Below are 15,423 nucleotides of genomic sequence, written 5' to 3'. Positions count from 1 at the left end.
TGCTAAACCACTTCCCAATAAGTCCCTTAACTGTAGTTCGAATACAAGCGGTCAATCGGTCAGTCTATTCTACTTGTATCTAAGATAACTTATATTCTTTGGATATTGGTTAACCTCCCAAGGGTATGAGTGGATTACGTACTCCACACATACGATGTCACTTTAAGCACACAATAAACAAGAACATAATGCATAAAATCTCAGTAAGAATTCAGATCATTGTGCAAAGATAATTATAAATGAACAACTAGATTAAACTCATAAGAATTCAAGATTACATGTCATCACCCTAGAATAGGGTTGCTTAGCCGCTTATGGCGGGTTCAACAACAAAAGGAACAAAGTACATAAAGAAAGAGAGCAATAAAGAGAGATGGAAGGCGAACACCTATGCTACCCCTTATCTCATGCACGCCGTCTCTATGCATTGTTCCTTCCTCATCTTCTAATATAGACCTTGCTATTCCTTATTGATTCTCCTTTGCATAGCCTCCACTAGAGTGAAACCTTAGTTCTAAGTACTCTTTATTATGTGTATTTTTATGTGGTTCGAGAGAGAGATCTCTTTCCTAGGCGTCCATATGTTTATATAGGCCTTGATTGGGAAGTTAGATCTATAACTGTTGTTCTCGCAGTTTTTGCGTGCAGATGCCTGATTAGCATGCGATTTGGCTGAGATTCGTACGAGCGGCATAACCGTCTGCGATAGCTCTTCTGGGTAGCATGCAAATGAAGGCATCCATGCGGCTGAGGCTGAGATGTCAGAATTGCATGTTTTATAGCTGTTTTTGCCCCAATATAATTGAAAATCTGCAAAATCAAGTGAAATAACAAAAAGGAATCTGATTCTCTATAAAATAAGCAATTGTAACTCGATAAATGGCAATAATATTGGTTAAGTGATAGGGAAAATAATGACTTATTTGACTCCTATCATGCAGCTAAGACATTCAATTGGAGTGTTGTATTAGGGTCGAAACTATCCTCTTGTTTAGTCATATGGTGACACTCCTGGTGTGCTGTAAAGACCTTCAGTTGGAGTGTTATATTAGGGTTGCAACTGCCCTCTTATATTGTCAGTTGGAAAAATTACTAGTGTGCTAGAAATACATTCAATTGGGCGTTGTATTAGAGTTGCAACTACCCTCTTATAATGTCATTTGTAAACATTACTAGTGTGCTTCAAATACCTTCAATTGGAGTATTGTATTAGAGTTGCAACTACCTTCATCTCTTACCATTTAGAAACAGTACTAGTGTGTCACAAAGACTTTCAATTGAAGTGTTGTATTAGGATTTAGGGTTTAGAGTTTACAAAGACCTTTAATTGATGGGACTAAAGTTAGCGCTATTAATTTTATTCAAGCTCAAATTTTAAATTATCAGAAAAATATTTTGCTAAGAGGGGTATTACTTGGGGTACTATAAATCCATCTGTTTGTGCTGAGGGGAAGAAAGTCTCTGTATTGCAATTTATTTTTTCTTATTGCTAGAATTTTAAGTATGGTGCTAAAGTGTATCATTTTAGATGGAATTGATTAATGAGGACGATTCAAATGTCTCCATCATATCTTTATTTTTAAAAACTTTAATAACTCAAAATTTAAATTATATGTCAAAATAAAACCGTTAGATATGATCTATGTTATTCTCTATATATTCATAAAATATTATCACATTTAAATTTTATTTTTATGGAAATTAATAAGTTGAAAAATCAACGTCTAGAAATTATCCACATTAATAGATTTTTTACAATCTCTTGATGGCAATCAAAACAAAGTTGAAATATCGTAATATTTTATATGTGCAAAGTTAAAATGATGTAGATCATATCCATTGGTTTTATTTTGACTTTTAAGTTTCAAAATTTTAAGTTACTAAAGTTTTTAAAAATAGAGACACGATGAGGTATTTGAACCATTCTCATTAATTAATATTGTGAATGTTCTTTTCATGATACTACGAAAGCAAAAAAAAAAAATTGCATTGAAATCTCTGAACTACGATTTGGTTCGGGGTTGCATTTCTTTTCTTTTTTAATTGTAGGTGCTGCATTGTTGTAGTCACAAATTATTACGGCATTTTTGTATTACCATTTCAAATTGAGAATTAAATGACTGATGCACAAATTATTACACGTTACTAGCGGTTAGGGGTGGCAACGAATTGAACCGAATCGAATTTATCCTAGGTTTGAGTTTGGTTTGAATTAGATTCGAATCGAACCTGGTTTGATTTGTTTCGAATCGAACCCATTTCGAATCGAACTAATTGCGAACTATACATTTTTCGAATCCAACCCGAATCGAATCACGAACTAAATTATTTTTTAAGCAGCCCTAGTTATACCGGTAGTTTATATATTAATTTTTTCTCACGGGACAAAATTCACATGGCTTCCTTTTACCGGTATGAAATGAGTGTTTTTAAGTTGAAAACTTGTTCATGAAAAAATACATCACAACAAATAATCGTAAAAAGAGGATTAAATACAAGAATTGAAATATACAGTAAAACAAGTAATCGTACCTCGAGTGCTCACACGATCAAACCCTCGATCGGACCATCTAATGAAATGAGAATCTGAAAGGTAGAAAAGGCCGGAGAGACCGTCGAAGACAGAGGAGAGGCAGCCGTGATGGCCAGAGAGACAGCCAGTCGCCGAGAGCGTTGGCTAGGTTTTAGAGCGAGAGAGAACTAAGTTATTGAGATTTGAGAGTGATGGAGCGTCGGCTAAGTTAAATTATGGCTCTCTATCTTGGATTTTAATTTCATCAGGTAAATGAACAGCCGATGTTATTATGAGATTCGAATCACAAAAAAAATCACAAACCCATTTCGATCGAACCAGGCTAGGTTTGAGTTTGGTTTGAATTAATTCCGAACTGAACCTGATTTGGTTCGTTTCAATTCGAACCTATTTCGAATCAAATTAAACTCGAATCAAACCTCGAATTTTTTTGCCAACCCTACTAGTGGTGAATGCGTGTACAAAAATTGTAATTACTTAAATTGCATTATACAAGACGAGTGAGATAGAACTAGGGGTGAAAACGGGTCGGATATTATCCGACCGAATTCGGATTCGGATTCGGATTCGTATTCGAATTTTCGGATTCGGATAGTCGGATACGGATAATTTGCGGATACGAATACGGATACGGATATGATTTATCCGGATACGGATACGAATTCGGTTTTAATTTCGGAAGCGAATACGGATACGGATTCGGATAATTATCCGAATCCGGATACGTTGATTTTTCGGATATCCGAATTTTTCATTTTTCGGATATATTTTTCGGATAATCGGATAATTTTTCGGATATCCGAATTTTTGAATTTTTCGGATAATTTTTCGGATATTCGGATACAAGTGGGGTCCGCTTGTAATACAAATAGAGAGAGGAGAATTAAGAGGTGGGATCTATGTGGCCATCCGTGAGTGAGAAGTCCTGCCATGAGACCCCATCGTCATTCAAACAATATTTTAAATTTTTATTTCTCTCATTAAGTTAAATCTTAGGTTTAAAAATCCATAATAAATTTTCAAAAATACTAATAATCATTTTTTTAATTGTTTTCACATTTAATTAATTGAGTTTTGATGTAATTTATTGTTTATGATGGGTCATTTTATTTTTATTAAATAACACATTAGTTAATTAGTTTTGTTCTGATTTCAAATGTGGATACTTGTTGTTTTACAATTAAAAATTTTAATTCACTCCGCTGATATTATACAATCTTGTTGTAATATATATATCCGAATTAGAAATTCGATTTATATCCGTATTCGTATTTGTATTCGACTAATATTCGATTCGTATTCGTATTCGATTAATATCCGATCCGTATTCGTATCCGATTAATATCCGATTCGTATCCGTATCCGGAAAATAAAAACGGATACGAATATGGTTTTATCACTATCCGATCTGTATTCGATCCGTTTTCACCCCTAGATAGAACACGCCAACTCAGTCGCAATCGATAAATTATGTGTAGTTATGTTTATTTTTAGAGTTTTTAATTTTGTACAAATTTGTTTATTAATTACAAATTTTGTATGTAAATACATTTACTTTTAATGCAAATTAGATGGACGCTTCGAATTTATTGTCCGTGCTTTAAATTTAAAAATGTTAATAAAAATTTAAATGTGAGATAACATATGGCATTTTAAAGAACAAATCATAAGGGTACCTCTTTTGGAAAAAAAAACTTAAAATATCAGAAATACACATTGGATGTTTATCATAAATACTTGCTAACAAGCCAAGAATAAAGAGTTTTATCATAAAACATCAGTGTCACTTCAGCCTATGTAACACCAACTCTAAAATCTATCAAATTCACTTTGAACAACTAATTCAAACCGTTTAAACCGATTTACTTTATGAGTGATGTATTTACATACAATTTTTTTTATATTTTTAAGTTATTTTAGTATCAAATCAAGCAGTAAAAATATTGAAAAATTATTGTATGAAAATTAATTTAAAAACTCACACATTTAACCACTTGACTTGACACTAAATAAATTTGAAAAGTTATAAATTTTGTATGTAAATGCACAACTAATGAAGTAGATGTATTTGAAAGGTTTGGATTCACCGTTTGAAGTTGATTTAATAGGTTTTAGAGTTGGTGTTATATAAATTGAAATTACACTGATGTTATACTAATCAAACTCAGGAATAAACATCTAATTTTACTCACAAACGACATTCTCAAGAGAGAAAAAAAACTTCTTTTTTTTTATCAATCTGAAATTGGTAATGGTTCCAAGTAGACTAATACACGTGTTAGTAACATACAACGACCAACATTGGATGTTTAACAGTAAATAACAACACTTACCAGTCATAGCCAACAACTGACAGCTGCTTAGCTTCATTGACAAGCCCACATACTTCTTGCAGCTGCTTGGCAACCATCTGAGACAAACAGATACTACCCCCCTTCAAATCGTGCACAGCTGGTACCACACACTTCCTCTGGCACAAAATCCCCCTCAACTTCTCAATTACCAAATTTAATTTTCCTGATAACTCATCCAAAGCACTCCTCACCTGTTGTAGGGATTCCTCAAATAACCCAATCTCTTCATTTTTCAATTCCACCTCAAAAACCACCTCTTGATAATCAGGGAGCAGCTTCTCCATTTGATCTTTCACATGCCCTCCAGTAGAACCCATAACCCTTGTCTCCTCCACCATTCTTTCATGTTCCCGCACTAGGAGGGAACCGCTGCTCATCAGTACTTGAAGATCATTGATCTTTGACTCAACCGCTTCCCTTGACTTGGTCAAACTCACAATCTCCTTTCGCACAGTACCCATTTGCTCCCTCAGGCAATTCATCTCAACCACAAGCTTGTTTCTCTGCATTTCAGAGTTGAGGAGGTCAGAAGCTCTCAAATTGTTGTTGACTTCAAACAACACCTTCTCTGTCTCCTTTCTAAAATCATCAGCACTTTTCAGACTCGTTTTAAGGGTGTCAATTTTATTTCTTAGTTTAGATTCATTCTCACGTGCTTTTTTATAAGCTGAGTCTATTTCCTCCTTGCGGGTCTCTAGGCATCTGAGTTCTTTCTCTTTCTCATTAAGCTGTGCCTTTTTCTCAACTACCTTCTCCATAGCACAAGTTTCTCTCTGTTCCAAGTAACATGCTTTTGAATTGGAGATGTCCAATTGAGACACTAGAACTGAGAATAGGTTCTCCAACTCAGCTCTCTTCCCTTGTTTCTGGCATAGACCTAATCTGAGGGCTTTGAGGCTTTCTTCTTTTGGTTTAATACTTCTACGCACTGATTTTAACAGAGTTGATAACTCGTCTATCTCAGAGCTTGCATCCTCAATTAGTTGCATCTGCCCAACCGCCTTGTCAGTTGACAAAAGCTTATCCTGTACCAGATCCAACTTGGTTCCAACGAGTTGCAGTGTTTCCTTTGAGACGTTGATGCACATGTCAACATCTTCATCTACCACTTCTTTCAAATCATTTCTTTCAGACAAGCAACTCTTGTTTCTCTCCTCCATATCCTGTACCAGTCTTCTCAAGCTCTCTCTCTCATGCACAACACATTCCTCTCTCTCCTGCATCTCCCGTACCAGTATACCTAACTCATCTCTCTCGTGCATAGCATCCTCATATAAGCCCAAGAGCTTCTCATTCTCCTGGTGCAGTTCACGCAATTGAACCTCAAAGTTCTCAGGACCTCCTCTTCTGGAATCCTCCATAATTGCACTCAGCTGCAATTTGAGATCCTCATTCTCCTTGGCTAATGAGATTGTTGTTTCGTGGGCCTCAGCCTCTCTCTGACTAGCTGCAGATATTGCATGCACCATTGCCTTTAGCTCCATTTCAGGATCTGAGTCTTCCTGCTTTGAGGTCAATGAAGATTTTGCATCCTCCAGTTGAATTGTCAGTTCCTCAACGCACCTGCAATAATAAAAAAAAAGAGACAGAAATCAACAGTTTAGAATAGAAAAGAAAAAGAAACACAACTCAGAAATGTCCAAGGTGCCTATAAGGCGGTCAGGGGTGAATATATGTATAGCCAGCCCAGGGGGTGCTCAACACCCCTATAATTTCAAAAAAATTAACCATGTATATTGAAATTTAATTGAATTATTATTTTTCTTAAATTTTTATATAGTTTAGCCTAGTGGTTAGAATTCTAATTTGTTTTTGTAAAGACTTGGGTTCAAGCCCAGCCATGCATTATGCTTTTTAAATTTTAACCCCCCCCCCCCCCCCCAATCTAAATTTTCTAGTTGCACCCCTCACGGCAGTTACACTTTAAATACTTGAATTTGTACAGAAAAGAATTTGAGTGATTCTACGTAATTTTTTGAAATAACACAGCTAAAATGCTATGTTTTGAACAAATATGACATAAGAGAGAACCAAACAAAAATGTAGCAGATGTTAAAATAACATGCCAAAGTTTACAACTTAAAAATAATAAGACCATAAAAAAAAGCAGGAGATACCTCTCCTGATGTCCCTTCACTTCAAGTGCAAGATTTAACTTTTTGCGTAAAGACTCAATCTCGTGCTCATTTTGAATGGCCTTCAAAAGTAATTAAATTACAAATCAGGATACACAAGTGCATGATTAAGGTAATAATTGATAATAAGTGCATTTGAGAAATAGTAGCATCTTTATGTATCCAAACCTGTAAGCGAAGGAACTCGTTCTCCTCATTAACAGCTGACTCCAAAGAAAATGAATTGCTCTACATACAAGAAAATATTGGTTTTTAATAATTAGAAAATAGAGCTATATCTCATTTGAATAGTTTATAATTCTTGGGGCGCTTAAAAAACTTAATGCTAGAGCTCGCTTAAAAGTACCATGAATCGATGAAGTCAGTTGTGGTACAAGATATGAAAGCATTAAACCAAAAATTTCTAGAAATGAGTTCTGTTAAATTTAACCTGGCCAAAGAAGGGATCTTTGTCATGCATCAATTTCCAATCCAAAGCTTCCAGTAACTGAAAGACAATGACACTTCTTAAGTAGAGAAGATTAAGGTTCTATATATATATTATGGTTAGATCTAGTGTGCATAAGTGAAGACCTTGTCTTGTAACACAGTGATTTGCTCGTCCATTCTTTCTCTTTCTCCTTCATCAACAAAAGATTGTAACCTGAAATCACGACGTTTGGCAGTATTAACAAACAAAATTTCAAATAGAACTTTTGTTTCTTACAACAATTGCCGAACTTCATTCAAATATTTTACTTCTGTCACCATATTTCGAAGAAATAATCTTTTGAGCAAAATTTAGTTTTGATATTGCATGTGGAAGAAAACATACAGAAAATTTTGGAATAAAAAAGGATCAGGGTTGCTAATTTCAATGAACCAAGTATAATTTAACTTGCATTTACAAAATAATAATATTGAGAAATCAAGTGCTGATCATTTTTGTAGTGAAGATAACCAATCCAAGGCATTGCATAAAATGGGATAGCTTTCTCCAACATCAATGATTCCCAACAACCTTGGCTTCGAATAAAGTATAGAGAGGGGAAGTACAAAAACATAAAGTAAGAAAAAAATAAGAAAGAAAGCATGTCTACAGGAAAATAGTTACTATTAGTTGGGCGTTGGATTCAGCAATAAAATAATTTGTAGTTTCAGAAGTACATTCCTATCATGTACTTTTTGTTCACGTTACATAATAAACCATAACTTAGCAAAAAGCTATTAGTTGGCTATTTATAAGAAATAACAAATATAGGGCTTTGAATGTGATAAGCACATAACAGAATGAAAGGAATTTATACAAACCTTCTGAGCTCTTCTTTTAGATGCAAATTTTCCATTGCAAACCGAGTCACTTCAGGATTGCGGTCCAGCTGGTTCTTGAGAATTTCTATCTCTTTACGAAGCTCTTGATTCTCCATTAAGAAGTGAGACTCAGTAGATAACTTGGACGAAGCAACAGCTTGTAGTCTTTTAATGCCGTCTTCACGAAAGCGCAACCTCATCTTCAAACTTCTCACCTCCTCCATCCTTTGAGAAGCCTATACAAAGTACATTTACTATAAATGCATTCTGCACCAAATAATTCTACCTTAAAAAGAAATATTGATTGTAACAAACCAGATCCTCAGCAGTGTGCCTAGCGGCTTCCATGGCTCTAAGAGAAGCTTCCTTCTCTTGATCCCTTCGAATGGCAGCAACTAATGCAGCTTCACATTCCTTCTTCTAAAAATTTCATATAAGAGCAAGTAATATTTACAACTTAGATAAACCTGGGATTAATGCAAGACATGGTTTGGCTACAACATAGAAAGTCTATAACAATGTAATAGACAAAAACAGATTCAGGTTTGAATCCAAATTAAAAAAGGACAGACAAACAAAAGCAAGCAAAAAAAAAGAACCTGAGATAGACGTTTGTCAAATGTCAGAGGACTAAAATATCCCTGGTTTCCGTCCAATTTCAAAATTCCGGGAGACTCAAGCACAGAACTCGAGGAATCATTATTCAGCAAACCTCTTAGGTGTGTCAACTCTTTCTGCAAGAAAAATGGAAGGAGCTCAAGAAAATTAACCTTCTCCTAGACTCCTAGTTGATTCAAACTTCAAGAAATAAAATTAAAAAGTACAGGCAAAGGACTTTCAGAATGTATCTCCCTTATGATAGTTTCCTCTTTTCTTTTTTGCTTGACATATTTCATGCGCGATCCAGGAATTAATGGAGGGAAGCACATCTTAGCTCTTACCAAGAAGCACTGAGACTAAAGGCACTCAATTATTGGTACTATCATATCTACCCAATGGGCAACTTGCTGACAGTAACATTCTAAAGTAGTACATGTATGTTAATTCTATGTCCTATACCAGTGGTACAATATTTATTGATGATTTATGACAGTAACCTTCAACTGTTGAATTTGCAGTCTCATGCTTAGCACATCACCGGATGCATCTTCATTAACTATGGCCTGATATAAGCAAAAAATGAAATTCAAAACAGATGATGGCTAGAAGAAACAAATTAACAGAATAACCATGTTACAAAGTTCTAAAACTCACATTATTCTTAATATACTTGGCACGTTGTGCGAACTTCAAAGTGCTTACCGTCTCCAATGCACAGCTAAAACAAAAACCACTGTTATAAGGAAGATCAAAAAAAATTTCATCCCATGTAAAAGTGCATTTTCTTATAGCATTTTACCAATTAGAGGGACTTATGTTTGCAATCATAAGAGTTTTTGAGTTGCCTCCAAGCGAATCCTGGAAGAAAATGAAAATAGGAGTTAGTAACTTCAAAATAATTCACACATATAGCCAGCGGGAAAATGCAGAAAAGGCCACTGCTATATTATACTTTTCGCAAACAGTGAAAGCTTCTTCAAAACTTCATAATAATACTGCGGCTATATTTTTAACTTTTCCTTTGTATAAGCAACTAGCTTAATTTCATGACATTGAAGATTCCAACCCCAAATTTAATTTGAGAAACTAAGAACATTTTCCATTAATGGAAAAATTGCAAGTACCTGAAGAAGAAATGTCAATTTGGAATCTCTATAGGGAACATGAACAGACTTCTTATTTGAGACCAGATTCATAATTACGAGGCTGCAAATTTAAGTTGAAAAAACATTTTAGTAAAAATATACATATTTGCAAGAAATGAAAGAAAAATATTGCCATCAGAAAAAGAAAAAAAAAATCAATAAGCAAACCCTAATGTTGATAATGATTTGTTGATATTGGTAGCTTCTTTCAACCGCTCCCCTTCAGCTCCAGAACTCTTTTGTCTAAATATTAATTTAAACGGCAACATAATTAAGTTAATAGAAAATAAGGAATATTACATTAAATGCTTGTAAAGTCTAGTGCAGATACATTTAGTGTGAAATAATATGTATTAGTCAGGTCAAGCTTGTTCGTTGTTCCAATTTGGGATCAATTATTAAGTGTTCTAAATCCCAAGGATTAGATATTTTCTTACCTCTCTGAGCCGGCAAGATCAACAAGATTTAACCGGGCAAAACGATGATGTGTTATTCCTTGATTCTCCCACTGAATATGAAATTGTTAGATAGCCGTATATCAAAAAAAGTCTTTAACAACTAATAGCCACAAATAAAAAAACTTCTGGGCTTTTTTTTTTTTGTTTATACCTTGCTCTCTATTACGCACGTGAAAATACTATGGGATCGGCTACTCGCACGGTTCATATTCGTGGCGGCGACCTTCCGATTTGCTGCTCCCTATTGAAGATTAAATAAAACATAAATACAAAATAAAGTAAATGAGAATGCAGTAATTTGAACAAAAATTTAAAAAAAAAATCATCTACATTTTCATGAGGATGCATTTCACAACTACTAAAATTATTACAAAATTATACTGTAGTTTTTTTAATATCAGTAGACTTCTACGCTTTATTAATTGAAGAGAAATCCATAGAAGGACCTGAATAAGTCGTTGCATTGCATCACTTGCACTTGAAACTGTTACTTCAGTTAAGTTCTCAACATGAACTCCCTTCTTTGGATCTTCTCTTATCTGCAACACAAAAGGGTTATTTTGGAAATATTTTTTTCTAATAGCAAAACAATTGATAAAATTCTTTTTCTATGGTTTTGTGGAAATATGGCTTTGCAAGAAATCCAACCAAGCAAGCAACTGGGAACTCCAAATTAGTGACAAGAGTTGTCCCTGAGCTATAACAACTACTGATGCTGGTTATCAGCATATTTGTCTGTACGATATTTACACTCACACCAGTCAGTTCTCTTTTGTTCTTCTTCACAGAATGGTAGACTCATACAACAGTTAGGTCTCTAGATGAAATGATGTTGCATATTGATTGATTCTTAGTTTTCAATTTGGTTAATCATTTAATTTAATTTATTTTAGCTTTTATTAGATATCTGCTGTTTTTACTGCATACTGACTCTTAAGAAGTTGAACTGATTGAAAAAAAATTCCAAATAAATAAGCAAATAAAAGAAAGTTCATAAAATTAAGCATAAAATTGTAAATTTAATAAGTATTTGAGACATAGATCCAATTGTACCTGCAAATTGGTCAACACAGGATCCAGCAGATCAAAAATCTGTTCATTATAAATTTCCAGGAAAGAGCACTTGCATATAAACTGCAACTTCTCACCATTTCGAATTTCTTTTTCCTGCAATGTGCAATTTATTTCAAGAAAGAAAGCTAACTTAATACTATATCAGGATAGAATGGCATGGTATCTATACTATCCCATTTACCAAATTGCCAATTAGCAGGTTAGGCAAACCAATACTTAATTTATATGCTTTTATGCAAATGTGTGACCTAATAACATTGTTAAGGTTCAATTTGCAATTATTCTCCAATTTAATCCAATTCTCTTCTAACTCAATCTCAATTATGTAACCATGCCTCAAGAAAGGCTCCAAACACGCCTGAAATTGCTGAAAGATGGCCAACATAATAGCTGAAATAGTACCAATAAAACATCACCCACCACATACCATTACTAAACCAATCCAAATTGGTACCAAAATAAGAAATCATGTAGTCCTCAACTGAAGATGTTGGAACAACAAGCCGAACATGAAACAAGGAGTAAAATGTTACCTTTTGGATTCTATGAAAGAGATGCTCAAAAACACGAGGTGTCATGCCACAATTTGCATTGTGTCTTCTTGTTCCGTTCTCAATATCACCTAGCATTGTATGTGTCTTCCCACTTCCTGTCTGAAAAAATATAACACCAAAGTTCAGAATGTTGAGAAACTGTGTTAATTTAATTTAACTATCTTTCTGCACTTGTACCAATAATCTATGTCCAAACCTGATATTATGGTTTCTCATCATATAATTAATTAAAGGTAAACACCACACAAGGATGCAATTTAATTAATACCCAACAAAATTAAGACAAAAGAATAGAAAAAATAAAAACCAGGGCAACCCTGGATTACTAAAATCTGAGAGTGTTCATATTGACTTTATATTACTAAGAGGTAAGAATCAAGTATTTCAACTTCTAAAAAGTTAAGAACAAAACAGCTAAGAATTAAGAGAGCTATAACAACAACATTTACCTGACCATATGCAAATATACAACTATTATAGCCGGCCATGCAATTGTCAACCATTGGTATGCCAGCCACCTTAAATAACTTCTCCTGTAAAGTAGTCAACAACAAAAAAATTTAATTCAGCTGACTTCTCAAAAAGAAGGGAACTCATTTTTTTTTTATTGTGCGAAAAAAGTTAAGGGATAACAATGTTTTAAGATCATGTTGGGAACCCTAAAACTAAGAAAAGTTAATGTTTACTTACTACTAAACTTTGAATGCCATGTTTGATATAACAATATATTGGGATTGATGTAAAAGCTTCCTTGCTTCAATTACAAATTACTTAAGTTCCGGTTTTTAGGCTATCCAAGCCATCTCTAACATCTGAAAACCTAAACTGACTTAAATATTCTTTGGTCACAACAACAAATTAGTTCTTTCTTATAATTTTTTCTTTTAAAAGGTTTGTTGTCCTTCATAAGCAATGCTGACTAAAATTTCAAAGAAGTTAGGAACTATATTTCAAAAGAGCTCCTTGATTAAAAATAGCACAAAAATTACCTGTGTGATGTCTTCATCAGCAACTAGATCAAATGTGAAGCGAGACTCTGGATGCCCAATCCATGTGACCGACTGACCGCTATCCTGCCTGATGCATTTGCTATGGCCTTGTAGTGATATTTCACCGGTATTCAAAGGTCTAATCCTAATAATGACCTTTAATCAAATCAAACAAACAAACAAAAAAAGCAGACAGAGAATATTTATTAGAAGTGAAAATGCCGTCACCAGCCCAATTGCATAGGCAAATCAGCTGGAAGAAATCAGTAATAACAAGGAACCCAACCCCTCCCCCGAATTTCAGGACAAATCAGTCAATAATCATAAATTAATGAAGAAAGAAACAAATCCAGCGTACCTGTATGTTGTTTTCCTTCCAGAAGGAAGGATCTTCGTTCATATCAGTACCTGTACCTTCGTCCATTACCACCGGATTCAAGCTCTCCATCGTAATTGCGTCAAAATTTGGAAGCAGCTGGATCTAGGGTTTTAACGGGGGTTGGGGGAGTGACGGGAAAGAACGAAGAGCGATCTCAACGGGGCTTGGGGGAGAGAAACGGTGAGATAAGAGAGAGTGAGAGGAGCTGAGATAGCAATTTGGCAAACTTGGGAGAGTGGAGTTTCAAAACGAATTTTTATTCATTTGATTTGATCGGACGACCTAGTTCTCTCATTTCAAATTTTAGGACCGTTTCGAAACGCGAGCCGACCAAGCAAAGTTCTGGATGAACCTGGTGCATGGATTCGTTTCCGTTGTTGTAAGCCCATCATTGGCAACATGGCTGTGAACCGTCTTCATTTGGATCCTGTTTAAAACGGAAATTTTTTCATACGAGAAAGGAGTAGGTCCATTGAACCTACTTTTAGGTCCAGTGCAAATGTGCAATAACCGACCGAGTACAACGAGATCTTTCTCAAAAACAAAAAGTACGTACAAGATCTGGCATAAATTCCAAAACAGACCCCTACGTCTAAATAAATAAATAAAAACGTTTAAGTGAGAATTTTTTTATAAAATTGCAGTTTTTTAATAGTATAGATGAAATCTCAAAAAGCTTGGAATGAAACTTTGAAACCAATTTTTTTTCTCATTGAGTGGCCGGATTTTCTCTAAAACAAAAGAAGTGGGTAAGCTGAAAGAGTACAACGAGATTTTCCTCATTTGCTCTTCCTTACAAAAATTCACAGTTGGTGTGTCAAAACCTATCCGTAAGGAACTCGACCCTACTTATGGAACGCTATCCTCTGCGGATTTTTTCCGTGCGGAGCTTGTAATATGGTCCGTTCGTTTCGAGTTGAACGGACTGGATTAAGGGTTCATCAAATTTTGAGTTTTTTTAAAATTCGGGCAAGATCTGATCTGATCCGTCCGATTCGAAACGAACGGACCAGATTAAAAGCTCCGCACGGAAAAACTCCGCAGAGAATACTTTCCCCCCACTTATTCTCTTTGACTCGGTCAGGACTTAGGAGTAGACAAAATTTAAATTCAGAAGTAGACAGAATTCAAATTCAAACATGTTCAGTGGCGGTTTTCAAAATGCATGTGTGTGGTTGTGGCTCCGTCTTTGTATACCAAACACGTAAAAAATGTGCAACATTTAATTAATCTGATTTTATTTATTAGCCTGTTATGTTAATTTGACATGATGAGAAAGAGTGCTCATAAAAGTGTAATTATTAATAGTTATTGGTCATGCACATTATTTGGCTTATTATAATATAACTATTAGTGTCAGTATTCTGATTTTTCTTTTAATCAACTTCCTTCTTAAATTTAATTTACTTCTAAAATAATTCAGTTGTAAATAAATTCAGAGACGGTTCTAATAATTGACACAAGATTAATAAATGAAAAAAATACCTTATGTGTACAACAATACACCGATATATGTGTAATTAGCAACCTATGGTTCAATTACAGAAAAAAAAAATGAACCACTATATCTATCCAATAATGGGAACCTAGAACTGTACTTTTAATGGATCTAAACAGTTCTTTTAATTTTGCACGAATCTCAAAGCTCAATAATACTGGCCCATGTGCTAGCCCGAATCTCAAAGCAGCTGAGAGTAAATCTTAAACCGTAAAATAATGGGCCTCACCGTGGTGTACTACAAATGATACCGATCCCTAAAAGCAGGGGTACAAACAGATCATCAGTATCTGATATTTTGGAGATTCATTCCGATGAAGATACAAATATAGATATGAATACGCATACAATTCAGATATTCAGGTGAAGATACATATATAGATATGATTTATACAGATACGAATACACATGTGG

The 15,423-nt window shown here is 34.5% G+C and overlaps 1 protein-coding gene across 1 annotated transcript; it reads right to left on the bottom strand.

Moving 5' to 3' along the window:
- Positions 1–4,684: 4,684 nt before the first annotated feature.
- On the bottom strand, positions 4,685–13,787 carry LOC144551006 (P-loop containing nucleoside triphosphate hydrolases superfamily protein). Its single transcript, XM_078298777.1, has 21 exons — positions 13,491–13,787; positions 13,133–13,288; positions 12,593–12,676; positions 12,123–12,242; positions 11,569–11,682; positions 10,962–11,054; positions 10,667–10,756; positions 10,495–10,565; positions 10,226–10,300; positions 10,037–10,118; positions 9,712–9,770; positions 9,567–9,630; positions 9,410–9,475; positions 8,912–9,046; positions 8,628–8,732; positions 8,313–8,548; positions 7,596–7,665; positions 7,453–7,509; positions 7,191–7,250; positions 7,005–7,084; positions 4,685–6,450 (listed from the first exon to the last, which is right to left on the bottom strand). The coding sequence occupies exons 1-21, from the start codon at positions 13,578–13,580 to the stop codon at positions 4,863–4,865; spliced, it is 3,495 nt and encodes a 1,164-aa protein (XP_078154903.1). The 5' UTR covers positions 13,581–13,787; the 3' UTR covers positions 4,685–4,862.
- Positions 13,788–15,423: the final 1,636 nt, after the last annotated feature.

Source organism: Carex rostrata, chromosome 3 (assembly GCF_964058835.1).
Source record: "Carex rostrata chromosome 3, lpCarRost1.2, whole genome shotgun sequence".
In the NCBI taxonomy this organism is placed as follows: domain Eukaryota; kingdom Viridiplantae; phylum Streptophyta; class Magnoliopsida; order Poales; family Cyperaceae; genus Carex; species Carex rostrata.
The sequence above is the reverse complement of the archived record's forward strand: the minus strand, read 5'-3'. Positions and strand labels throughout refer to the sequence as shown.

Excerpts from the sequence above, each read along its gene's own strand:
- LOC144551006 (XM_078298777.1), bottom strand. The coding sequence starts at position 13,580 with ATGGAGAGCTTGAATCCGGTGGTAATGGACGAAGGTACAGGTACTGAT. Across the intron at positions 11,683-12,122 it reads TCTTTCATAGAATCCAAAAG|GAAAAAGAAATTCGAAATGG; the intron begins GTAACATTTTAC and ends TGCACATTGCAG. Across the intron at positions 7,085-7,190 it reads ACGAGTTCCTTCGCTTACAG|GCCATTCAAAATGAGCACGA; the intron begins GTTTGGATACAT and ends TTACTTTTGAAG.